The sequence below is a fragment of the Rhamphochromis longiceps genome, linkage group LG2 (genome assembly GCF_057381845.1).
Source record: "Rhamphochromis longiceps isolate RC_006_pf linkage group LG2, R_longiceps_female_GT1.1, whole genome shotgun sequence".
Classification (NCBI taxonomy): Eukaryota; Metazoa; Chordata; class Actinopteri; order Cichliformes; family Cichlidae; genus Rhamphochromis; species Rhamphochromis longiceps.
In genome coordinates this window covers 9197397-9223132 of record NC_140558.1, presented here as the reverse complement: position 1 = coordinate 9223132, position 25736 = coordinate 9197397, and the positions used below count along the sequence as shown (strand labels likewise).

General features: G+C 43.2%; 1 protein-coding gene and 1 long non-coding RNA gene across 3 annotated transcripts in view; both read left to right on the top strand.

Annotated features, from left to right (window-relative positions):
- The first annotated feature begins 1066 nt into the window (after window positions 1-1066).
- Window positions 1067-25736, top strand: part of LOC146676949 (uncharacterized) — a 25896-nt gene continuing 1226 nt past the window's right edge. The window contains exons 1-8 of one of the 2 annotated variants that reach the window (XM_085416902.1): window positions 1067-1168; window positions 3471-3628; window positions 4822-5078; window positions 6606-6693; window positions 9171-9283; window positions 11854-12003; window positions 12115-12202; window positions 25693-25736. The exon at window positions 25693-25736 is cut by the window's right edge and continues 1226 nt beyond it. In XM_085416902.1, the coding sequence (XP_085273028.1) occupies window positions 1072-1168; window positions 3471-3628; window positions 4822-5078; window positions 6606-6693; window positions 9171-9283; window positions 11854-12003; window positions 12115-12202; window positions 25693-25731 (990 nt within the window). In that variant the 5' untranslated portion in view covers window positions 1067-1071 and the 3' untranslated portion in view covers window positions 25732-25736. Of the gene's footprint in view, window positions 1169-3470; window positions 3629-4821; window positions 5079-6605; window positions 6694-9170; window positions 9284-11853; window positions 12004-12111; window positions 12203-25692 lie in introns of both variants that reach the window. The other variant, XM_085416893.1, reaches the window with a different exon arrangement.
- LOC146676950 (uncharacterized) lies at window positions 13987-14570 on the top strand. The gene is made up of 2 exons (XR_014913081.1): window positions 13987-14318; window positions 14405-14570. It is a non-coding gene; the product is annotated as an uncharacterized LOC146676950 (long non-coding RNA).

Below are 25736 nucleotides of genomic sequence, written 5' to 3'. Positions count from 1 at the left end.
GGGCTTGTAACAAGCTTTGCGGCTGTCTTCATTTTAAATATCCATGAATGTAAACCTAATCCAAAAAATGTCTTCGATTGTACACACAGGGGAGTGGCTCTTAGAGGCAGTGTGTCTCCCTCTGGTGGCAGAAAAACTGGACCACAGGTTCGAGAGCGAACCACAGTCCCCTCTCGAGGTGTCCAGCTCTATTATATAAAGCAGGAGAAAGGATTTAGGAAAATAAAGACAAAGCGTCTCCTTTATGAGCACCAATGCGCCGTGGCCTCACACCGCTGAAGGTAAATTTGTCCTAAAAAGTTCAAGACTTCCTGTACATGACCTCAAATAAATGGAAAAGCTGTGTATCACTTTCAGAGAAGGCTTTTCCATGTTGTTTGTAAAGTAAATAACAGTCAGTGACCTGAACACGCTCACCTTCACCAAGGCTGCACAGTCCTCTGGATTTTTTTACTTGCTAGCAACAAAATACTGAAAACATAGTGAGCTCATCTCCATGGCAATATATCAAACCTAAACCAACACATAGACACTTTAACAGAATACATTTGATAAAGTTCTAGATTTTAATGCACATTCATGGGATTTTCCTTTATTAAACCTCTTATGCAGTCATATATAATAAAGCACTAACCTGAGGCTGCTGCCATAAAGACTCCTGTCTGCTAGATACAACATGCCCAACCTCTTCAGCTCAGCCACTGCCTCGGGGGAGAACTTCACAACACAATTTGCATATAAAATAAGATCAGCCTTTTACTTTGTGCATGATGCAAACTTTAGTTTTCCCTCTTTATTCAAGTAGCAGGCCAGATGGCAAGAAAATCCACAGAGAGACACCGCAGCAGCACTCGCTTCCATGTTGTGACAACAGCAGCTTGTTTTAATGCTGAAACCTGCCCCTTGTAGGTGTGCACCAGGTAGGAGTCCTCTTTAAGACCTTCAGGTAAGGTTAAATATTGCGGGAAATGTGCACGCTATGTCCTCTCAGACCATGTGGGACACACCCGCCCTGCCCCGAGGATCATGGGAAGGCGGTTTTAGGTCTTTCAGGGAGCAGATGAGACACAGATGATCATGAGGCGGTTTTTCCGAGCACACCGGGACGAGGACTTCAGTCAGATCCAGTATCTGACGGCCAAGTGCACCCGCCTAGCTCATGACAAAGGTAAGTCACAAAGGTCAAGACGGGTTCAGCTGACTGTTAATCTCTTATCTACATGAAAACTGCTAGTTTACTACAAAGGGGAAAAAAACCCTCTTCTCCCTTCAGGAAGGTTATAATGTTGAGTCCACTGAGGCGTTCAGATTATAGTCAAGTAGTAGATCAGATGATGTCTATACAGCTAACAGTTTAAATAAGATGGAAATTAATATTTAAAATGTCATCAGAACTGCAGAAAGTGCTCCCATCCTTTTCTTTAGTCAAAGTATTGCTGGCTTTATTATCATGCTTTGCTACAAGTCAAAGTCCTGCACAGAAAAAGTTGCTTAGTATAATTATGTGACTGTTGAAAATGGAAGTGCTGCTGCTTACTTATAGATTCATGAGTTTTTAAAGATTGCTTTGTTTGTAAAAATAGTAAAGGTAATAAACAAATGCCCGTCACAAATGTCCATAGTTAGACTTTACTAATAAATCTGAAAAATAAAGTAATAATAATTTGAAAAATGTCTTGGAAAAAAAGAAAGAAAAACTACATGAAACATGGCAAACATGTTTCAAAATATAAATTGATTAGCTTCAGTTTAGCTTAATTTCTAAACTTAATTTAGCTCAGTTTATAAAATGTATTAATTTTATTTTACACTATGATAAAGAGCATATGCTGAATGCATATTAATACATTCTGCATTCCATGTATAGGAACAGTCTGACCTGCTGTTTCATCTATTTATATGTAAATATCTCTTTATGTGCTGTTGCATTGTGTGTGTGCATTGGAATCCACTTGACCCAGGGTCAAATTTCCTGAATGGAAAAACACGCTTGCCAAATAAACATCAAATTCAATCGAAGGTCACAGGTTTGTTAGAAGAACCACACATGTTTTGCGTGAAAAGAAATACTTTCATCTTTACGCTGTCAAGTAAAATGTGACGAACTAAAACACTGATCTTTAATGAAAACAGGCTTTATTGCAGGGTCGCTGCATTAGTTTGAGCCCGGTGTTCTTAATAAACAGAAAACAAAGTGCATGTTTCCTGCAGCAGATTACACTTTAACAGAATCAACTTTATAGTCATTGTGCAACAGTTTCCAAGTCAATGCAGTCACAGTTACAGGGTATCTGACTAGAGCAAAGTTTATTTACAGAAATTTCTGGTAGTTTTTTTTAACATGTAATATAACTACAGTTTGTATTATCTGTTTTTATTGCAATCTGGGTCAGTGTTGATCTACTTAAAGCCCATACTGAGTTACAATGCACATTTACCTCTGTAATAAGATGTAAGAGTAGCGAGTGGTGACAGTGGTGTTATCTACTTTTTTAATTCAATTAAATTCCATGTTTAATTAAAATTTTATTCCATGTTATAAAATTAAAAAATATTGTAACAGGCTAAATCCTACATTAGTACTGATGTTAGTACTTGAGAGCCTTTCTGGTTGTGTGTTTATTGTTTTGGTATCATAAGGATTTAGAGCTGTACTGACATAAAAACTTAACAATGTAACTAAGTATATTTACTCAAGTACTGTATTATAGAAAAATATACTATAGAAAAAAATCAGAATGTAAGTATTATACTCTACAAAATTGTGCTACATTACAACTTTTTACTCCTTAATTAAACATATCACACACAAAAATAAGTACAAGCAAAACTAAAACAATCAGTGGTTAAAGTTCACATCTTAACTTTGTTTTTAAATTTTATTTATTTATATTCATTTATTCTTTAAGAAAATGTTAATCCTGAATAAAAAATAATTTGTTGCAGCAAAAACAATTATTGAGCAGCTACATCAATAAAACTACAACAATTCAGAGTTTACTTACTTAATGGTTTAAATATAGAACTTTTAAATAACTGAGCTAATTAAGTATAACTGACGGAATCGGTATTTTTAAGTATCAAAAGTAGTCTATGCAGTAGATTTTCTGCTTGGTAAAACTGATGTATCAGTTTTTAAGCAGAATTTATTTATTACATTAAGTGCATTAAGTATTATAATAGACATACTGGCAACTGTTATACAAACTACAGAGAAGTTCTGATACACTGTTCATATTTTATTTTTAAAATATGATTTATTTTTTAGTTAACTTACTTTTTTGTTTTTTATTTTTTTCCCGCACTAATCAGTTAATGAAATGAAACCATCAGTGATTAATGTCTTTGGAGTGATAAATGTCTGCAGTACAAAATTGACTGTTTAACATTAAGTATTTAAGTAAAGTCAGCCACACAGTTACATCTAATGTGCTCAGTTTAACTAACTCTTCTTGGTTTTGTGGCCTCAGCGGTGTTGGACAGAGAGTTTCTGGTGTCCCGAGAGAGGGAGAGAAGGCTGCAGAATGATCTGGAAGCTGTGACCGCCCAACTCCTCAAGCAAGACCAGCTCAATATGGACCTCAGGATGAACCAGACCCAACTCATCAGCAGGATCCAGCAGCAGCAGGTGGACCGATTATGACTTATCTTTTACATGTAGACAGAACAAGGCTGTCTGCTATAAATGTTACATTTATATATTCAACATAGATCAAATAGAGTAAGTTGCTAATAATTTACTAATAAATACACCGTAAAGTTTTACCTTCACATCTTACTTGCACAAAGCTCTGAGGTATTCGCTTTTAGTTGAATCTGTAATCACTGCCACTTCCCAATAGTTCTTGCTCATTCATACGCTACTCATTTTACAGTAGAAGTGGAAATAAATTACATTTTGCAGGATGTAAGTATTTGTTGGATTGTATTTGTTACTTGGTTGAAATTTAAACTGTCACTGAGTGTTGCTGCTGAGTGACATCTGTGTATATCTATAGATTTTCTTATTGGTTGGTTTCTGTACAGAAATCTCTCTCTTTTAAATATATTGCTTCTAGTTTAAGTCTAGTTTAAATCATTTAAACTAGACTTAAACTAGTTTAAATATTCTTAAGAAGTAGTGGATAAATACAGCTTATGAAATGAATAGGAAACTTTCCATTTATCCACATAATCTGTACCTCTGACATCAACAAATCAGCTCATCTTTGCTGTCTGTTAGTTACAGTGGAATTAAGTTTACAGTAAATGTGTTTGCACATGGAAAATGCTGATGTTTTGGCATTGGTTACTTACAAACTGCATAAGTATGAGCTACAAGAAGTAAGAGTTTTGAACCACAGAGACATTTCACTGAACTAAAGAAATCTAATGAGCATCAAAACAGCTTTCTTGTCATATTAATTTCCCTGGAACTTCTAAAATTAGGTTAAAGTTGTTTCAGCAGCTTATCAAAGTGGTCAGAAGGATTATTTTTCATGCTTTTAGAGACACAAGTCATTTTTCAGCAGGGCACAGCTCAGCATTTATCCTGTGTCCTACTTTAAGGTTGCACAGTAACAAATTATCAGGCCTCTTAGAGACATCAGTGGTATTTATTACAGTTTTGGAGAGCTTGACTCCTTCACTTTCCCCTCAAAGACAGTATCAGGTTTAGGCTTGTCCCAAACTCTTTGACCTAAAGGTGTGTCTGATATCACTTATGCAGACTGTATTGGAGCATAGCATGTCTCCAGTGAGATTTGAAAAGGATAGGAAGTGCTGAAGTGTTCATGTGAGCACATCTGCAGTATTCTCAGTATGTCCGTGTCTTCCCCGCAGGACCTGGTGAACTTGCTTCGGCAGCGCGTGGTCCTGCTAGTGGAGGCGAGCTCCCGGGATGCAGAGCTACTGCGGCAGGTCGGCGCAGAGCTGCTTTGCCTGCAGAGCTCTGAGGTGAAGCTGGAGAGCCTGGTGGAGGAGCTGCAGGCTGAGGCCCAACACAGAACTGAGGTGGCAGAAAATCTCCAGACAGAGCTGTACGCTGAGGCCCAGCACAGAGCTACACTCACTGAGAGCCTCCACGCAGAGCTGCGCAGGTAAATCTTCAGTCTCTCCAGTATGACAAAACACGGAATCATGTTTTCTTTCTTTACTTTACACAGCACAATTTGGTTTACGTTTACTTAGAAAAACTTGCAGAGGTAAGCCGCAAAACACACAATGAGTTCATGTAATATAGGAATACATTTTTTTAACTTTAAGTTAATACTCTGACATGCTCCAAAACAGACGCACATTTAGACAGTGGAGGGGTTCGGAGACATGAAAGCACCTCCTTATGTTTGATGAAGACAGTAGTTTTGCATCTTTTTCACGTTGTTACATTTTCTTTGTGCCATTTTTATATTATATTAAGGTATCTTTGTATTAACTTTTAAATCTCTTTGTGGCCATTTTGCATCTCCTGTGGTAGTTTTGCATCTCTCTGTAACTGACACCAGCTAGTTCTGAAACAATTTATACGTTTTGTGTCTCTTTGTGGTCATTTTGTTGCTCTTTGTAATTGTTTCAAAACTCTTTGTTGTTATTTTTAATAGAAATCTTGGATTACTTTTTAACTTTATTTTCTTTTTGTGGTTGTCTGGAGTCATTTTTGCCATTTTTAACATACTAACATTTGACTTTAGATGTAAGAGGCTCAGGACCTCTACTCTGGGCTTTAAAGCCGTCATTATAATGCTGTGTTCTTACTTCGTATTCTACACAAAAAAAATGGACTAATCCACTAATTACTGTGGGTGGCACAGTGGTACAGTGGTTAGCACTGTCACCTCACAGCAAGAAGAGTTTTAAACCCCGTCTGGGACCTTTCTGTGTACAGTTTCCATTTTTTAAAAATTGCATAGCTCTGGAGAAACTAAAATAGCCGCCTGTCCTCTGTATTGCTGAATTGTTAATGACTTGATTAAAACCTTATCGACATTAAAACATACACAATGAACATTAACCCAGATAAGGCTGCAGACAGAAAAAGAAAAAACATTAAAACGGTTGACTTTTGATTACCATCTTGTGGAAACTGAAGCCAAGTAAAGCTGTCACGGGCTGCCCGGCACAGAGAAGAAAATTGTCTCAGACTGTTGTTTCAAGGCTGAACAAAAACATCGAGTCTGGACCCGCGACTTTAAATCAGCTGAAAAGTCCTCCGAGCAGCGGCGAGCTTCAGTCTGCTGACGTTAAATCCCTGCAGAGTGTCGGCTTAGTGTCAGAGTTTGTTATCACATTATGACTCCAGAAATGCAGATGAAAGAAATTTGGGCGTTCGCAGAGAGCAAAATATTTACCCTAAAACTTTTATCAAGACCAACATGTTTCCTTATCTGATGGCTACAAAGAAATGAATAAATGGAGTGTGAAAAAACAAAATACATCTAAGCACACTACGATAAGAGTGAGTATTTTAGTTACTTTAGTAATGTAAATTTTAAGTATGAGTGTTTATCTTACAGTAAACTTTACATTGATGAAAGATCAAATAAAGATACTAAAATTAAACTGGCTACAAGCAGAGTTTAATGAGCTGACACAGGTAAATAAGACATTTTTCTAATTGTCATCAACAGTAAGACAGTGGAGCTGGAAAGGCTAGAAGAAACTAACAGGATGCTGACAGAAGAGCTGACGGATCTCCGCAGAACTTATCAGAAGGAGGTGAGAAGGAAGAGTTTAGGAGTGACGTGGGTCAAAGCTCAGAGTTTACTGCATATAAATTCGAAACAAAAGGCTGAAGGTGTAATATTTGTGGTGCAAAGACTTAAAAAGTGTCTCTGAAAAGTCATGCAGAGACTGTATACAAAGGATGGACACAGCCACTGTGTTGTGAGGTCCTGTTTTGAACCATCGACTTTTTCAGGGTGGTCATCTTCATTCTTTGAAAGTAGATATCACAGGTGAGGGGGCAGTGAGGGGAAGCTGCACACTCATGACGTTAGTAACACTCAACAAGCTACTCATACTTTCCAAAACCTTCCATACTTTTAGTTCTCTTTATTGTGTAGCAGTTTACACATTTGCCAAATCTCTTTGGGGTTTGCGTCAGGAGGGGAATCTGCTGTAAGAAATCTGGATACAGTACGTTTTATTGAAATCGCTGGTAAATGTGCAGGTCTATATTTTGAATGTAAAACTATTTTAAAAGTAGTCGGCACCAGCCTGAGCTCCTTTGGTAATTTGTTCCACATTTGAGCAGCTTCACCATGTTTTTGATGAGTAGTTCAGGATGAGCCAAGCGGAGAGAGCTGCAGTGTTTGCACTGCGTCTGGAGATCTGATACGCGTCCTTACTGATGATTAGGATTTATGGAAAAAGCAAAAGTATTTTAAAATGATTCTCTGCTGTGATCTGAGAACTGTTAGATAAACACTGCTGAAGAAACAAACTCATATCAGGCCTCTGAAGCAATAAAGTAAATACTGCTGTCGGTAAAAGCAAACTGTCCATAGCATCATAACAAAAAGTACACAGTGCTTTATTAAACTGATTGAATTTAAATAAAATAATAAAGGAGGCAAGAAGTTTCCTGTGTGAAACTGTCCATGTGTTTGGACATTGTTGAGTGTGATCTTGCTTGGTATGCGCAAAGCCACAGGTTCAAATCGTGAATAAGCTCACTCTGATGTTATAAAGACGCTGGACCCACGCGGCAAGAATTTTAATTACGTTAACATTTATTTAACAAAGTCAAACATTTCTGGCTTAAACAAGAAACTGCAAGACAATAAAAAAAGAACGTTGAGAGGCTCATGGGTTTTGTCAGTTATGTTGATTGTTTGTTTTTAATGATCTTCAGATAGTGTGTCACTTCGACTTATGAGATAGCCTTACTGCATTTCCTTTCATAAAGGATGAGCCAGTGTGTCTTGTGGTAAAGCAGGTAATAAAGGAAGCATCAGAGCAACATTCCTTAGTATGTATATACTCTGACCAGCTCTTATTATGGCTGCTACGCAGATACTCATGGGTCACTTCATTCAATTAGGAAAATTCATAAGCAAAATTGACTATAAACTGCACATCGAGCAAGTAAAGTAATTTCCTTATTGAGGTAAGAGCAGTCAAGCATTTGTACCTGAAAGGTGCAGCATGCAGGCAAAACAAGGAGGGCTCAGGACTATCACATATAACATCAAAATCCTCTATTCTTGGACCCTGAAAAGAACCACCCTCTAAAACAACCTATTAGCTGTACATGATGGGAGAAATCTCAGCAGAAGCACCGGGGGAGACATCCCTTCATCAAGGCAAATGCTGCTGGAAAAGAAAAAAAGTGTAAAATGCAAGACTTTGGCTAATGAGGAGGTTCAATAAAATCATCAGTTTAGTGATTGCAGTGCTGATTTTGTCCAGCAGATGTCAGGATCAGACACTTATTTAAACACTGCTTTGGCCTTTTTTTGGGGTTGAAACACAAATAAAACTGTTGATGAGTGACAGAGCTTTAATGAATTTGCCGTGAACGGGGATTATTTCTCTGTAGCCGGCTCCTCCAATCAGAAGTAATGGATTAACACTGTTTGTGCGGTCTCAGGTTAGTTCAGGTCAGTGTGGCAGAGTGCCAGCTGTGAATAATGATCTGCCGCTGGATTCCGAAAACCTCACGGTTCAAATTTATGTACTGTGTCCAAATTTTAAAAACTACAACCACCCAAGTGAGAGCACTAATTCAGATGTTGCTGGCATTAGGTCTGCATTGGTGTGTGTCGGTGTGTTGGGTCCAGGCATTAGCGGAACATTCCTCATTTATTTACACTCGGCTTCAAAGACTCACTCCCGCATTGGCGTCTGCTTCATCCAGTCCATCAAACAGCAAACAATCCAGGTCTACAATTATCTTTCCTTTGAGACATCTCCACAAGGCCAAGAGAAGAGAACAACAGACTGCAGAGTCAGTGAGAAACTTCATGAGAACAATTATTTGCAGGGGATAAGGCCTGTAAATTATTGTGAAAGGTCTGGGAGCAGAAGATTAAGTCTGACTCCACTGGACCCGCTCATCTTTCCACATGACATGTCGTCTTTTCCTGATTTATATTTACACGCCCACATCATAATTTTCTAATTTTGTTGTCTTGGTCACATCCTGGTTTTGGGAGAAATATATTTATTTATTTGTATTTTTTTTTTTTGAGGTGAGGGAACTGCAGCAGGAAAATGAGGGAAGCCTGAGGAAACTTCAGGAGACGGCAGAGCAGTTCGAGTGGCTTTGTCAGCAACAGCGTTACTGGATGTCTTGTGTGAAGAGGTGAGTTGGGTTCTTTTTTTGTTTTGCTTTGTTTTTAAATATATCTCAGCTGTGTGTACCAAAAAACATAACAGGATCAGATTTTAAAGTCTTTATTCTCTGCACACATGCTCAAAGTTGATGTAAACGAAACCCTGAAAACCCCTTCTTAATATAAATAATGTGGTTCTGCATAGAAAATACATTTGTAAATGATTATTGGAAAGGAGACTTATCTACTTGCGTTTTTATCTAGCTGGAAGTGAGTAAAGTTCTGATTTCTTATAATATACAAAGCATCTACCAGAGTTAATGCATGTCAAATGTGATTAAAATAAACAAGCAAACTATTCCAGTTGTTTAACTGACTGTCATTTACTCAAACACAATTATTTTTTATTTGTATAGAAATACTTGATTTATTCTAAACAGTGATTAAAGGTACCTTTTGCAATTACCTTCTGCAAATGTCATTAAACATTTCACCACAAGATGGCAGTGTTTTACCAGAAGGTTCTAGTGTAGTTGTCCACCTAAAACACAACAAAAGTGTGATAGTAACAAGAATTCTTTAAAATGTTGCGTGAATACTGCTGTAATGGGTGTTTTTGGACTTAAATCAGATTAGACCATAGATGTCAAACTCTGGCCCGCGGGCCACATTTGGCCCGCAGCCTAATGACATTTGGCCCGCGAAGCCATACCAAATTACTATTAGAGCGGCCTACTGGTATTATACAGCTAATATATATATTGTTTAGTATTAAGCTTTGCTTGTTCTATATTCAGTTTTTCAGCAAAACGTGTTTGAGTCCATAAGAAAAGATTCATTCTTATATCTGGAGGAATAAATATATTTCAATAAATATTAACGTTAGCCCGCGAATTTGTTCCAGTTTTGAATTTTGGCCCACTGTGTATTTGAGTTTGACACCCCTGGATTAGACACTCAGTGCACCATCATGTGGATCAAAGTGGTATTACAAGAGAGCACAGTCCATCCTGATTTCTTGATATCACTGCAACACAATACAAAGACATCAATAGATGTAACATCATAGCTGTTTTTGAGAGATTTGGATGAATTTAAAAAGTTTTTAAACTATTTTTTAAGCATTAACATCTTTGATCTGTCTGTTTCTTTGTGGCAGAACTACAAAGCTACCTAAAATTCCCATGGTATGATTTGGCCTTGTTATGATGTTACTGGTAGCACTGTGTTAGTATGAGCTACACATACTCACAATAAGCAGACACAGAGGGACCTAATTGACTTTGTAGTCTGCTTTCTACCCATCTTATTTACTTTAACTCCGTCTTCACCATCTTCTCTGGGGAAAAAAACTTCAAAATTCAATTCCCAACAAGCCTCTGACTGCATCTTTGTGCTGCCATGCAGGTTGGTTTGTCACAGCTGAAAACAGCTGTCTGCACCAGCTGGAAACAGCAGTGAGGGTGCACCACAGCACATAAGCTGCTACAGGTCGTAAAACTGAAACAACATGCTTAAAGGTGCTAAAATGTTATGGACAAGAGATCTGGAAAGAGTGTTGTAGCTTCCAAAAATGTCACAAAAACCTCTTTTTAATACTTTTATATGTCTCTTGTAATTAAAGAAAGACCAATAAGTTGAGATAGAGGTCTGACAGCTGAGTTTGCTAGAAATTAACTAAGTACTATAGTGTATGTGGGTAGGATACCACTCATCATCATGCATTTAGGTCACAGAAGTAACCATAAGTTTCTTTAAAACTAACCAGCAATGTTTGTTCATCAGTCAGAAAGCTCTGCTAGAATCCCCGAGGCCCTTCTAACACACTGGATGATATTTTTAAAGCATCTCCCATGTTTCGCCTTTATAACTGAAACAAGAAACATTGCAGCCTTAAGGAATCACTTAAAATCTGTTTTCGTGAGTCACTAGATCAACTTTATACAAAAAAATAGAGATTGATGATTCTTGAAGAAAGTTAAGTGCTTTCAAACATCTCCCCTCTGTGACCCAAATGTTTCCTGTTAGTGTCCCAGCCTTAGGCCCCAGAATTCCTCACATTAAACTTTCCAAAAGATTAATACAGATTTCATGTTTAGGATAAGTTGGATCGTATGACAGTCTGTCAAGGACAGGGTAAGAAACTAAATTGTATTGTTCTGTTGGTCTGGTGTTTACATCAGAGGAATTTTGACTGAGAGCGTAAATGTGCATTTTTCCCCCCTATCTTTTCACTTCAAATTGATACATTGATATATTACAAGCCCCGCTCCAGAAATTTCTAATGCAATCAGTACAGGTAGTGCACATAATTCATATTCTGGGCCCTGCTTATGCACATTGCATTAGACACATTGGCAAACTCGTATCCAAAGCAGCTAAAATTTAGAAAGCACACGGGGGTTCAACATCTTGCTTTAGGACATTTTTACATGTGGATAGGAAGGTCTGGAAATCAACCCTACAATTTATAACCCCCTCCTCCAGCCAGGCTACATGCTGCTGCTGCTTCCTTTATAGATTAATTAGCAAATATTTAGAAACTCGTGAGATTATGTACGCTGTGCTCGAAGAGTTGCTGAGTTATCATATTCTACAGGTTCAAAGACTGCCTCATGGAGGAGAGAGAAGCTCTGCTGCGACAGGTCAGCAGGTTGGAAAAGAAAGCTGAGAAACTAAAGCGTTCACACGACGGCAGTCCAACACGGAGACTTGTCTGCCCCCTTCAGGACGCCGAGGGCTGTGACAGGTAGTGATAGATGAACAGATTTAATGAGGAACTAGTTCATTATTATCTGAGTGTCTTTTTCAACTTTTACTCACCTTATAACACATTTAAACTTCCTGTCTCTTAAAGCAGTATAATATCATGGGAGGCAGACACAGTGACCAACCTGGAGTCTCAGGTGGAGAAGTCAAACATGCTGTGCGAAGAGCTCCTCGACCAGGTATCACTTTAATTTTTTCTTCCTGAATGGTTTTCTTATCGAAATTTGCTGCAGAAGAAATCTTCTCACGGCAGCTTAAAGGTTACTCAAAATGTCTCCACGCCTGTTCGGTCTCGTGAAATCTCTGATGACACGTGGAAACCTTGGACGTGAAACATTAGACCTTCATTACAGTGCCAATATTCATTCGAGTATGGTTGCCAGTCCCCAGAGGAGCTGCCGTGCTGTCAGTTCTTCCAGAAATTACAAGTGTGCTTTGGATAAACGTGTCTAACATCTCTGCTGTGGATCGTCTAAAGGGCACACTTTAAGGTACCTGTGTGGCACGGCGGTGATTATTTTCTGTAATAATGTTATGAGAAACTGAAGTTTCGTGGCAGCTCGAAGTTTCGAATGCTTGCTGGCTCTCTTCGCGTGTCACTGCAGCCCTCAGATGAACCTTTATTTTAAGAAATCTGGTGGTGATCTCAGGACTGAAATAGAAGACATGAAAAAAGAGAGCTAACATTCATCTGGATGTGACTGCCAGTCCCTGAAGGAATTGTCAAATATCCAGGAGACTCACAGTCTAATAATTGTTTTTTTCTTTTTTACTTTTTATGGTTGAGTAGTCTTCAAGTATTCAGTGAGTAACTGCTGCGCGTTCCCCAAATAACCAAGTTTACATACATACAGTTCTAGTGTCCTCTTCATGAAGAAACTGTGACAGTTGGCATAATATGTGCATGTAAATGTGTGCTTGTATTGTCACTTTTACTGACCTTTCTAATCTAATAATACACTGTAACTCAGCGTATTTCAACCCAAAGCACCATCCTTCATTGAATCCATGGGACCCTTGTGGGGGCAGTCAGATGTACTGCCTCCTAGGTCAACAATCTCTGCTTTAACACTTCTGTATGGAACTACAGAAAAAGGTCCAATTTAATCATATAGATGGAGTTCTTGTTGGCTGCTAAACGTAAAAGTAGGCTGTTTGAACAATCGGCTCGTGCTGTGCTTTCTTTGGGACACCTGAAACATCGGCTGTTTCCTTTGGCCTTAGAATTCACGAACCAGTCTGTAGTTCCCCCCCTTTTCCCCCCTCCAATGTCACCTCTATCTCTACAGCCATCTTTTCAGTGTTTCGAAATATTTGGATCAAAAACAAGAGCAGACTCGTGTTGAAATATTAGAAATCCAAACCATATTCATCTGGTCACAGCTGCCAGTCTGCTGTGGGCTCATTGCAGTGCCAGAGAGTTTTCCAAAAGACTCTGAACATTCATGTGCACTGAAGTATCATCAGTGTTTTTAAACATGGACACACGAGTCTGTACAGCAGACTGCATGCATATAGGAGGACTAAATAAGCCAAAAAACAGAACATTGAAAAAATAACAATCTGGGTAAAAACTGGATTTACAAATATCCACTCAGCACATAAAGTGGAACCATTCAAAGTTTTAGAAAGTCACCCTGCAGGACTGCTTCCAATAATAACTGATGACAGTCGTTGACTTTTTAGGTCTTTGGAGAATCCAATAGTGAAACACATCTGAAAAAGTTGGGGTAGCATAACCAATGTAACAGATGAAAACAGATAGAAATAAATTAGTTATGATTATAGGCGGTATCTAAAAGATGGTGTAGGCACAGTGACCTCACCCACTGACTTCTGGATTTTTCCATTTTGAACCATCAGCTTTAGTGTTTTTGGTCACTGCCATGTTGTTTTTGTTTAAATGATGTTGTTGAACCATCTAAGCTATCTCCTTGTAACTTGCTCTTTGTCATGGTCCGGGTGTGTGCCAGTGTGTCTCCCTCCGAGCCGGCGTCTCCACCCCTGGGAGGGGCCTCAGTGTTTTTGCTGATCGCTTACATCTGTGGGTAATTAGCCGGGGACTCATAAGGCCAGCGTTCTCAATCTCTCTTCGCCAGATTCTCTGCTAAACATCACTACACCTAACTGTCAACCCCTGGCGAAGAGCTTCTACTTGGATGCTGGACCTTCTGGCAGTCCCTCAGGCTATTACCAAAATTACCTACCTGCCTCTCTGCCTCCACGCCAGGAGTTTTTGGATTTACACACCCGGACTACTCACCCCTCTATGTCATCCCCGACCTCCGTTGGCAAGTACGCAGTACGAAGGAGGATTCTGAGCCAAACAACATATTCATATGCCTCCTTATCTATGTTTGAACATCTGCATTCTGTTACAGTGACCCCGACCTTTTTCCTGGACCCTTTGTGACTTGCTTTCCAGTCCAATCCCCGGAATAGCTGTCCTTTCTGACCCGGACCAGATCGTTATTTAGTTTAACGTCTACGCTCACCTTTTGTTTATGAATATTTTGTGTAAACATTAAACATTATTCTTAAAATATACTTACGAGCTGTTCGGCGTCTTGCGTTTGAGTCCTGTCACTCGTCTGAAACGGTCTCGGCCGTAACAGTAGAATCTGGCCAGTAGTTATGGACTCAGCAGACGCGGAACGGTCAGCCATTCAGAGGCAGGGGGCGATATTAGGAAGTCATGAACAATCTATTCAGTTCTTGTTAGCCCAGCAGCAGACTCTTAGAGATGGTCAAAGTAAAATACTGGAGTCCCTCCAGGCTCTACAAGCGGGTATTTCTACTGCTGCTGGTTCCGCCTCGGGCCCCGCGGGCCAAGACTCCGGTACACCAGCTCCTCTGCCTCAACCTGTTGCCGTTGCATCTCCACCTACATCAGCTTTCCGTGATGCTACGTCCCCGGAGCCCGAACCATTTTCAGGGGATCCAGGGAGTTGTAGCGGGTTTTTGCTTCAGGTCGACCTTGTTTTCGGTCGTTCTCCACGCACATTTGTTGCGGATTCTAATAAGATATCTTATTTGGTGGGTAAACTGCGTAATCGTGCACTTAAGTGGGCGGAGGCGTATCTATCAAAGAATCCTTTGTTAACCTGTTCTTATGAGGTGTTTTTGGGGGAATTCCAGAAAACGTTTGCGCACCCCATTTCTGAGGGTAGTTCTGCGCAGAGGCTGCTGGATCTTCGCCAGGGCCGTCAGAGGGTTGCTGATTTTTTGATTGATTTTCGTACTGCCGCCGCCGAAACCGGTTGGCCTGACGACGCTCTGCGTGGGGTGTTTTTCCGGGCATTGAACGAGGGTATGAAAGACCAGCTTGCCTCCCGTGATGAGCCAAAATCTTTTGAGGAACTGGCGTCCCTCTCCCTTCGCATTGACAACAGGTTGCGTGACAGGGAGAGGGACAGGAACTACAAATCCCAGCGCCGTTTACCGCGCTCGTTTCCGGGTACGTCACCGTCGCCGCCTCCGACTGTGGACTCGCATGAGTTTGTCGCCTCGGCTTACGTCACTAATCCCGAGCCGGAGCCTATGCAGATTGGCCGGTCACGGTTGACACCGGAGGAGAGGGAGCGGCGGCGTCGGGCTCATGCCTGTTTTTACTGTGGCTCGCTGGAACACTTGATTGCTGCATGCCCGAAGGAGGGAAAAGGTGTCGCCCGCCGGTAGAATCGGGGATACGGGTGGGCGGTTCGAATTCTGGTCAGAAACCCCGTTTACAACTCCCTGTCACCTTGGAGATGCTACAGATTACTCATTCATGCACAGCCTTATTAGATTCTGGTTCTGAACAGAATTTAATCAGTCTCGATCTCGCTGAACGATTAGGCGTTCCGCTCGTGCGCCTTGAGCCGCCCATTCCAGTTAGAGCGATTAATAACCAGGTTTTCACTAAAATTTCTTTTCACACTGGTCCAGTGTCACTGTGCACTTCGGGGAATCATAGGGAGAAACTCACCTTTTTTGTCCTCGATTCACCTGATACTCCGCTCACTTTGGGTTATCCCTGGCTGTGCTTACACAATCCGCACTTGGATTGGGAGGGGCAAAGGGTTGTCAGCTGGAGCCCTTTTTGCCACTCCAATTGTCTGACTTCCGCCCGTTTTCCCGGCCCGGGGGAGGCTACGGGGACTGACGAATATGTCCCCGATCTCTCAGGGGTGCCGCCTGAGTATCATGATTTGCGGGAAGTATTCAGTAAGATCAAAGCGCAGTCCCTACCGCCCCATCGCCCTTATGACTGTGCGATTGATTTGCTCCCCGGAGCGTCCCTGCCCAAGAGCCGGTTATATAGTATCTCTAGGCCTGAACGTGCTGCGATGGAGGAGTATATTAGGGATTCACTAGCAGCTGGGTTAATCCGTCCGTCTTCATCCCCCGTGGCGGCTGGGTTTTTTTTTGTAGACAAGAAGGATGGGTCTCTTCGGCCGTGTATTGATTTCAGGGGCTTGAATGACGTCACTATTAAAAATAAGTATCCCTTGCCACTCATTAGCTCCGCTGTTGAATCGCTACAGGGTGCCACGGTGTTCACTAAGTTAGATCTTCGCAATGCTTATCATTTGGTGCGAATCCGTCAGGGAGACGAGTGGAAGACCGCGTTTAACACCCCCCTGGGTCATTTCGAGTATCTCGTTATGCCTTTCGGTTTAACGAACGCTCCAGCGGTGTTTCAGGCCCTAATAAATGATGTCCTACGGGATTTCCTCGACTGTTTTGTGTTCGTCTATTTAGATGACATTCTTATTTTTTCTAAAACTTTGGCTGAGCATCATTCACATGTCCGAGCTGTCCTTCAACGCCTCTTGGAAAACAGACTGTATGCCAAGGCTGAGAAATGTGAGTTTCATTTGACATCGGTCTCTTTCCTGGGATACATTTTGGCAGGGGGGCAGGTGAAGACGGATCCGGCTAAGGTGAAGGCGGTCACAGACTGGCCTGTGCCTTCTACTCGCAAGCAACTCCAGGGGTTTTTGGGATTTGCAAATTTCTATCGTCGGTTCATAAGGAACTACAGTCTGGTGGCGGCTCCGCTTACACGCCTTACCTCTACGAAGCTTCCGTTCGGCTGGTCCGCCGAAGCAGACAGCGCGTTCACGAAGCTGAAACATCTGTTTTCTACTGCGCCCATCCTCGCTCAACCCGATCCGTCTAAGGCTTTTATTGTGGAGATGGATGCTTCTGATGTGGGGGTGGGGGCTGTGCTTTCACAACGTGCCGGCCCCTCCTCTAAGCTACGGCCGTGCGCCTTTTTCTCTCGGCGGCTTTCACCAGCGGAACGGAACTATGATGTGGGGGACCGGGAACTGCTTGCCGTTAAGTTGGCGTTGGAGGAGTGGCGTCATCATCTGGAAGGCGCGGCGCTACCGTTCCTGGTGTGGACGGATCATAAGAACTTGACGTACCTACGCGGTGCGAAGAGGTTGAATGCACGTCAAGCTCGTTGGTCGCTGTTTTTCGCACGTTTTAACTTTTCCATTTCCTATCGCCCGGGTTCCAGAAACACCAAACCGGATGCCCTCTCTCGGCAGTTTGACTCTGACACGGGTCCGGCGGAGTTTTCCACCATTCTTCCGGCCGGCTGTACGGTGGGAGCTATTACCTGGGAGGTGGAGGACGCCATCAACCGGGGCCTCCGGACGGAACCGGATCCGGGCACGGGACCGACTAACCGGCGTTTTGTTCCCGCGGCTGCTCGCTCCAAGGTACTGGAATGGGTGCACGCTTCGAGGTTTGCGTGTCACCCGGGCAGGGGCAGGACGACTTCTATGGTTAAGAGACATTTTTGGTGGGCCACTCTGGACAAAGATGTTCGGGAATATGTGGCTGCGTGCCCTGTGTGTGCCAGGTGTAAGTCGCGTACTCACCGTCCTGCTGGGCTGTTGCAGCCGTTATCTACGCCTCATCGCCCTTGGTCCCACATCGCCCTGGATTTTGTTACGGGACTCCCGGTTTCGGCTGGGAAGACCGCTATTCTCTCGGTCGTGGATCGGTTTTCTAAGGCTGCTCATTTCGTCGCTTTGGAGAAGTTGCCCACTGCGGCTGAGACGTCTACGTTGTTGTTGGACCATGTTTTTCGGCTTCATGGCATTCCTGTGGAAATAGTTTCGGACAGGGGTCCGCAGTTCTCGTCCCAAGTTTGGGGTTCTTTTTGCGCTGCTTTGGGGGCCAGGCCTTGTCTGAGCTCTGGTTACCATCCTCAGACGAACGGCCAGACGGAACGTTTAAATCAGGAGCTTGAGGCCGCGCTCCGCTGTGTGACCTGTCATAACCCTGCGACTTGGGCCTCGTATCTGCCGTGGGTGGAATATGCCCACAACTCCTTGGTTTCGTCTGCTACTGGGTTGTCACCGTTCGAGGCCTCTTTGGGTTATCAGCCGCCCCTGTTTCCGGAGGAGGAGGCTGATCTTGCTGTCCCCTCGGTCCAGCATCATCTACAGCGCTGCCGTCGGGTCTGGTCTCGTACGCGGGAGGCGCTGTTGCGAGCTGTGGCTCGCCAACGTAGCTGTGCCGACCGTCGCCGGTCTCCTGCGCCTGTTTACTCACCTGGACAGAAGGTGTGGCTCGCCGCGAAAGACATCCCTCTCAGGGCATCCTCCCGCAAGTTGTCTCCTCGTTACATCGGCCCCTATTCTGTGGACAGGGTCCTCAGCCCTACGGCTGTCAAGCTCCGTTTGCCTGCTGCCTTGAGGGTTCACCCGGTCTTTCACGTTTCTCAGGTGAAGCCGGTGGTGTCTAGTCGTCTGTGCCCGCCTCCGGTGCCCCCGCCTCCCGCCCGGCTCGTTGACGGGCACCCTGCGTTTTCTGTCCGGCGCATTCTGGATGTGCGGCGGCGGGGTAGGGGGCTGCAGTTTTTGGTGGACTGGGAGGGTTATGGGCCGGAGGAGCGTTCTTGGGTTCCTCGTTCTTTGATGCTTGACTCTGTGATGGTTTCTGATTTTCTTAGGTCACGTCGTGGGGCGGGTGCTGGTCGGCCGCCGGGTGGCGTCCCTTGAGGGGGGGTACTGTCATGGTCCGGGTGTGTGCCAGTGTGTCTCCCTCCGAGCCGGCGTCTCCACCCCTGGGAGGGGCCTCAGTGTTTTTGCTGATCGCTTACATCTGTGGGTAATTAGCCGGGGACTCATAAGGCCAGCGTTCTCAATCTCTCTTCGCCAGATTCTCTGCTAAACATCACTACACCTAACTGTCAACCCCTGGCGAAGAGCTTCTACTTGGATGCTGGACCTTCTGGCAGTCCCTCAGGCTATTACCAAAATTACCTACCTGCCTCTCTGCCTCCACGCCAGGAGTTTTTGGATTTACACACCCGGACTACTCACCCCTCTATGTCATCCCCGACCTCCGTTGGCAAGTACGCAGTACGAAGGAGGATTCTGAGCCAAACAACATATTCATATGCCTCCTTATCTATGTTTGAACATCTGCATTCTGTTACAGTGACCCCGACCTTTTTCCTGGACCCTTTGTGACTTGCTTTCCAGTCCAATCCCCGGAATAGCTGTCCTTTCTGACCCGGACCAGATCGTTATTTAGTTTAACGTCTACGCTCACCTTTTGTTTATGAATATTTTGTGTAAACATTAAACATTATTCTTAAAATATACTTACGAGCTGTTCGGCGTCTTGCGTTTGAGTCCTGTCACTCGTCTGAAACTGTCTCGGCCGTAACACTCTTAAGATGGGAACCAGGTGTGCAACCACTTGCAATCAGTTGTTATCGTCAAACCGACTTTGAATGTAAATAGTTGGCAGCAGACTGTCTCACTGGTGTTTTATCACTGTCTTAACACACCGGAGTCCAGTAAGACCTCATAGATTTTGAAACAGAAATTCCTCCACAAATAGTGACATAGTTGATGCAGAGCGGCAATTTAACTGCAACACGGCACAGGTGCTTGGTACCCTTGTATTTATACAGGAATATAACCACAATGCAACCAGTTGGTAACCAGTTTGGTTGAATATTGCAGACAAGTTGCATTCATTGACACAAACTCACTCAAACCTTCACCAGTCTGTCTCAGAGTGATTGTAGTCAGTCTGAGACAGACTGCAATTGCCTCCCACCAGGCAACCCATGCAGTCGCCTTGCTATCGACAATAGTCACCTAGAGTCTGAAGATGATGCATTTCAACCTCTGGGCGATCAGTTATTTGCCACATCTGCTTGAAAACTGGTCACAAAATGTGAAAAAATGCAATGCAATCACCAAACCAGTTGTTGGAAGGGAGTTCTTCTTTCCCACTACCTAATTTTTATGCACTGAAAGTTGCAGCTTAGTTTATGACATGTTCATTGCATATTGGATTTAATCAAAGTACCAGTTTAGATTGTGTTAGTAGTTTTTAATTCTTTGTATAACTGGGGCTTTTATTATTTTATTTATACACATCCATAGTATGCTACACTCAGAACTGAGTACACACAGTTTTCTGTTGTTGTTGCTGTGATGGCATTGATAGGGGCATCACATTTGCTGAATTTTCTGAAATGTCTTTGATGCAAATCGCTGAAAAGCTGAATTGAAAGAGGAAACTTGTTCAGGAGGATTCATATGTCTGACGTGTTGTGTTTGTTAAAGTTTAACATTTTGAGAGATAAGCTTAATGGGTTTATTTTCAAGGGTTAGTTGAAAGCATTGAAGCCTCTTTCTATTGAATATGAAGCTGGAGCGAGCAACTAGTTAGCTTAGCTTAGCATTCAGAACCGAAATACAAGGAAACAGTCTAGTTTTGTGCGCAGGTAGCATAATCTACCACTGGCTTTTCAGCTTACTTAGTATTGTGTTTTATATTGGTTGTTTAATCTATAAAATAAACAGTGTGAAAACAACAAATATGTCATTACTGGGATGTTTTCCATCACTCAGCAGATTCACCAGTGAGTCACTGCTCCAAGCCAAGAAAAGTCCTCTGCTTAATGCCCATAAAACCAGAACGTTATGTTTTTCCAGTTTAGTTTTTCCAGTCTTTATGCTAAGCTAAACTAACCATATTTCTCCTGAGTGTATTCATTTGAAGAGCAGTGTGCAGATAGTAGCAGCCTTGGGATTGTTTGAAAGGATTCTGTAAGAGAGACCAGTGTAATGTTTTAAAATCTTTGGATAAAAGAAGAATGCACAACTCAAGAGCAAAACAGACATTCAAAACAGCGATAGTCATGCGAGGATGGCTGCCAGTCCCCTGTGGACTTGCAGAACAGCCAGAGCATTCATATAACTGATACTTCATGGGTACCAGAGTCTAATCAGTGTTTTGTTTTTCTGTCTGCAGCATGCTTTAAAAAGTTAGAGGGCTTTGAGGAACTTGAGGTTTCAAAGCCATTTTGCAATCAAATAGGAACCCCACGATGTCTCACAAAGAAGTCCTTCAGGAAGAGCTCACAAATCCTGACAGGACCTCAAACACTTCATCCTCCTGCAGGATTTTTATAGTGGAAGGTGTCTGCCTGGCCACTTTGGGGATTTTTCAAAGCCCTCACATCTTCAGAATGACAAGTTCAGTGTTTTAAAAAATGGGGATAAGAGGAAGCCTGACAGACAGAACATAAGGCTAATAATCGTGTGCGGATGGCTGCCAGTCCCCCAGATGAGCTGCCAGGCTGCCAGAGACTTCAGAGGTGGCTGATATTTTTTGGGCTCCGGATTCACATCAGACCTTTTCACTGTCTGTCTGTCTGTCGGCTGCACATGGCTTCCTCCCAAGCCATTCGAGTCCTTTTCCAAAGCAGCAAAGAGATGACTAATAATGACTGGAGGGAGGTGATTGCCAATAGCCTCTGTGCTTCATTCCCCTCACCTCTCACAGACTCTGCAGTGCATTTCTTGGGATAATTATTCTGATTGAGTGCAGATGATGCAGAGTGGGGTTTTTTTGCAGTCCTTGCTGAGCTGAGAGAGGGAAGAAATTTAGCTGGAGGAGCAGGGAGCACCGGAGTCATAGAGGAAACAGCCATGAAAAAACACATTACCAGCTCTGACATGATTTATACAAATGGGAGATTCACATTATGTAGACATAAGTATTGTTAGATGACAGAAAGAGAAAAGGAGGACGCTTACTGTTCATTGGGCTGACATCTGCAGAGATAGAGAGATGTGCTATTTCAGACAGAGTGGTGCTGCTGAAGTACAGGTGAATAAAAAAGTCTCAAATTCTTGGCTAAATATCAGTGTGAATCTTCTTCTAGTGTTTAGATTAAGTAACTTATTGAGAGACCAATAAGTCTAACTCTGGTTCTCTGGGTAGTTTTGGAAATATAGGAGAAGATACTCTGCCTTTAAAAAAAGAAACCCTTTTAAATCAGAGTATGGCATCAACTCAGTTAAAATTCTGGGATATTGATCTGTTCAGTTGAATAACAGAGAGGACTGTTAAATAAATTCTGGTTCTTTTGTGTTAATTAAATTTACAACAGGTCCACTAGATGTGGAACAATGAGACAACCCCAAAACAGGAATGGTTTTACAGGTGGAGGCCACCGACCATTTTTTCCGATTGCTCAGTATCAATACGTCAATACATGCCATTGCAAGGTTTGCTGTGTCTCCCAGCACAGTCTCAAGATCACAGAATATACCTGATACCATGTAGTCTGATTGGCATTTGCCACAGAATACCATAATTGGCAGGTCCACCACTAGTGCCCTGTGCTTTTCACAAATGAGGGCAGCTTCACCTTGAAGACATGTGACAGATTTGAAAGGACCTGGAGAAGCTGTGGAGAACGTTATGCCGCCTGTATCATCGTTCAGGGAGGGACCACGGAGGGATGCACTGACCTCTACAGACTCAGCAAGTGGCATCCTGACTGCCATTAAATATCGGGGTGAAATCCTTGGCCCCCACTATCAGACTCCTTCCCAAATCAAAAACCCTGGATTAACGGAGATGTTCGCGCGGCACGGAACACCGCCTTTGCCTCCGCGAACACATCGGACTACAAACACGCACATTACCAACTCCGGAAGACGATCAAAGCAGCCAAACGTGAGTACAGGGACAGGGTGGAACAACAGTTTGACAACCCTCGGAGTATGTGGCAGGGACTAAACACGATCACAGACTTTAGAGGGAAAACCAGCACACCGCAGACCACGGCCTCTCTGTGTGAGGATCTAAACGTATTCTACGCTAGATTCGACACAGCGAACACCATGAGACCGGACAGTGTGCGCACCGCGGATGACGTCAGTGCGCACACTGTGTCTGAGGAGGATGTGCGGAAGTGCTTCAGGAAGGTGAACGCACGCAAAGCTACTGGTCCGGACGGGATTCCCGGCCGCGTCCTCAGGTCATGCGCGGCTCAGCTGGCTGGAGTGTTCACGCACATCTTCAACCTTTCCCTCTCTCTGTCTGTAGTCCCAGCCTGCTTCAAAATGGCCACCATTGTCCCTGTACCCAAATCCTCCACCATCTCCTCATTGAACGACTGGCGACCTGTAGCCCTGACCCCCATCGTAAGCAAATGCTTCGAGAAGCTGGTCAGGGACTTCATCTGCTCTGCACTACTCGACTCACTGGACCCTCTACAGTTTGCATACCGCCACAACAGGTCCACTGATGATGCCATAGCCCTGACACTACACACTGCCCTGTCACACCTGGAGAAGAGAGACACGTATGTGAGAATGCTGTTTGTAGATTACAGCTCAGCATTCAATACCATCGTTCCCTCGAAGCTGGACAGGAAACTGCAGGATCTAGGACTGAGCAGCTCCCTCTGCAGCTGGATCCTTAGCTTCCTGTCTGACAGACGCCAGGTGGTCAGACTGGGCAGCATCACCTCATCCCCCATCACACTGAACACTGGTGCTCCACAGGGGTGTGTACTGAGCCCTCTCCTGTACTCACTCTACACCTACGACTGCACAGCCACTAACAGCTCCAACATCATTGTGAAGTTTGCGGACGACACTACAGTGGTGGGTCTTATCACCAACGGTGATGAGACGGCTTACAGGGAGGAGGTCAGCGCCCTGACCCACTGGTGTCAAGACAACCATCTCACCCTCAACGTCGCAAAGACAAAGGAGTTGATAGTGGACTTCCGGAGGTGCAGAGAAGTACACACCCCCATCACCATCAACGGCGCTGCTGTGGAGAGAGTGAGCAGCTTCCGGTTCCTTGGAGTACATCTGGCTGAGGATCTTACGTGGTCAGTACACACAAACAAAACAGTGAAGAAGGCGCAACAGCGCCTCTTCTTTCTCAGGAGACTGAAAAGATTCGGCATGAGCCCCCGCATCCTCAGGACCTTCTATCACTGTGCCATTGAGAGCATCCTCACTGGATGCATCACCACCTGGTATGGCAACAGCACCGCCTACAACTGCAAAGCTCTCCAGCGAGTAGTGCGGTGCTCTGAACGGATAATTGGAGGTGAGCTTCCCTCCCTCCAAGACATCTACAGGAAGCGGTGCCTGAGGAAAGCGGGGAGGATCATCAAGGACTCCAGTCACCCCAGCCATAAACTGTTCAGACTGCTTCCATCAGGAAGGAGGTTCTGCAGCATCCGGTCCCGTACCAGCAGACTGAGAGACAGCTTTTTCCATCAGGCCATCAGACTGCTGAACACGTCATAGACACCTCAGCTTCACTACTGGAACTTTAACATTATGCACTCCACACTGTATATAAATGCCACTTGTTTTGCACATATTCAACTCTGTATATTTTATATATTCTATTATTATTATTATTTTATTTTATTTTTTTACTATTTAATTTGTAAAAATGTGTATACACACACACACACACACACACACACACACACACACACACACACACACACGAAAATATTTAGTATACACATCCAGAAATGCATACACTATTATATATTGTACATATATTTATTAGTTTCAGGTTGGCCATTCTTGTATTTTGCTCGTTTGTGTTGTTGTGTTTGCACATCTCTGTTGCTTGTGGGGCTCGCACACAAGAATTTCACTCGCATGTGCTGTGCCAGTGTGCCTGCACATGTGATGTGACAATAAAAAGTGATTTGATTTGATTTGATTTAGACCATACACTGGTGCAGTGGGCCCTGGGCTTCCTCCCGATGTATGACAAAGCCCGACCTCATGAGGCAAAACTTTACAAGCAGATCCTGGAAGATGAAGGAATTGATAACACTGACCCCCACGCACATCTGACCTAAATCTAATAGAATGCCTCTGGGACATTATGCTTGTCCATCTGACGCACCAGATTGCACCTCAGACTTTCAGGAGCTCAGTGATGCCCTGTCTAGATCTGGGAGGAGATCCCCTAGGACACCATAGGAACAAGTGCTGAGTGCCATTTTGAGTTTTGAATTAAATTACAAAGCAGACTAACCTGTTATATGTACAATTGCGTGTTTTGGAAAGCTGCAGAGAGCTTGCACTTTTTGCTATAATATATGCTGCTTGCAAGTAGATTTGCTTTTTACAATCGGTGTGGAGAATACACAGAGTTACGACAGTCACATTAACAGGAAAATACAGCTGGTTAAAATAGAAATATCCCTCAATCTCACTTGTAGCATTCATTTCCAGCCATCCTTTGACCTGTACTTACTTTCTTTGAGGTTTTTTCTCACTCTCAATTCCCTTCTTGTGCACTCTTATGTTTATTGTCTTTGGTCATCTTCACTTACATTTTATTTTTCTGCCCTCAGGCAGGGAGCCCTATTGACGGATACCAAAAACCTCCATGAGGACA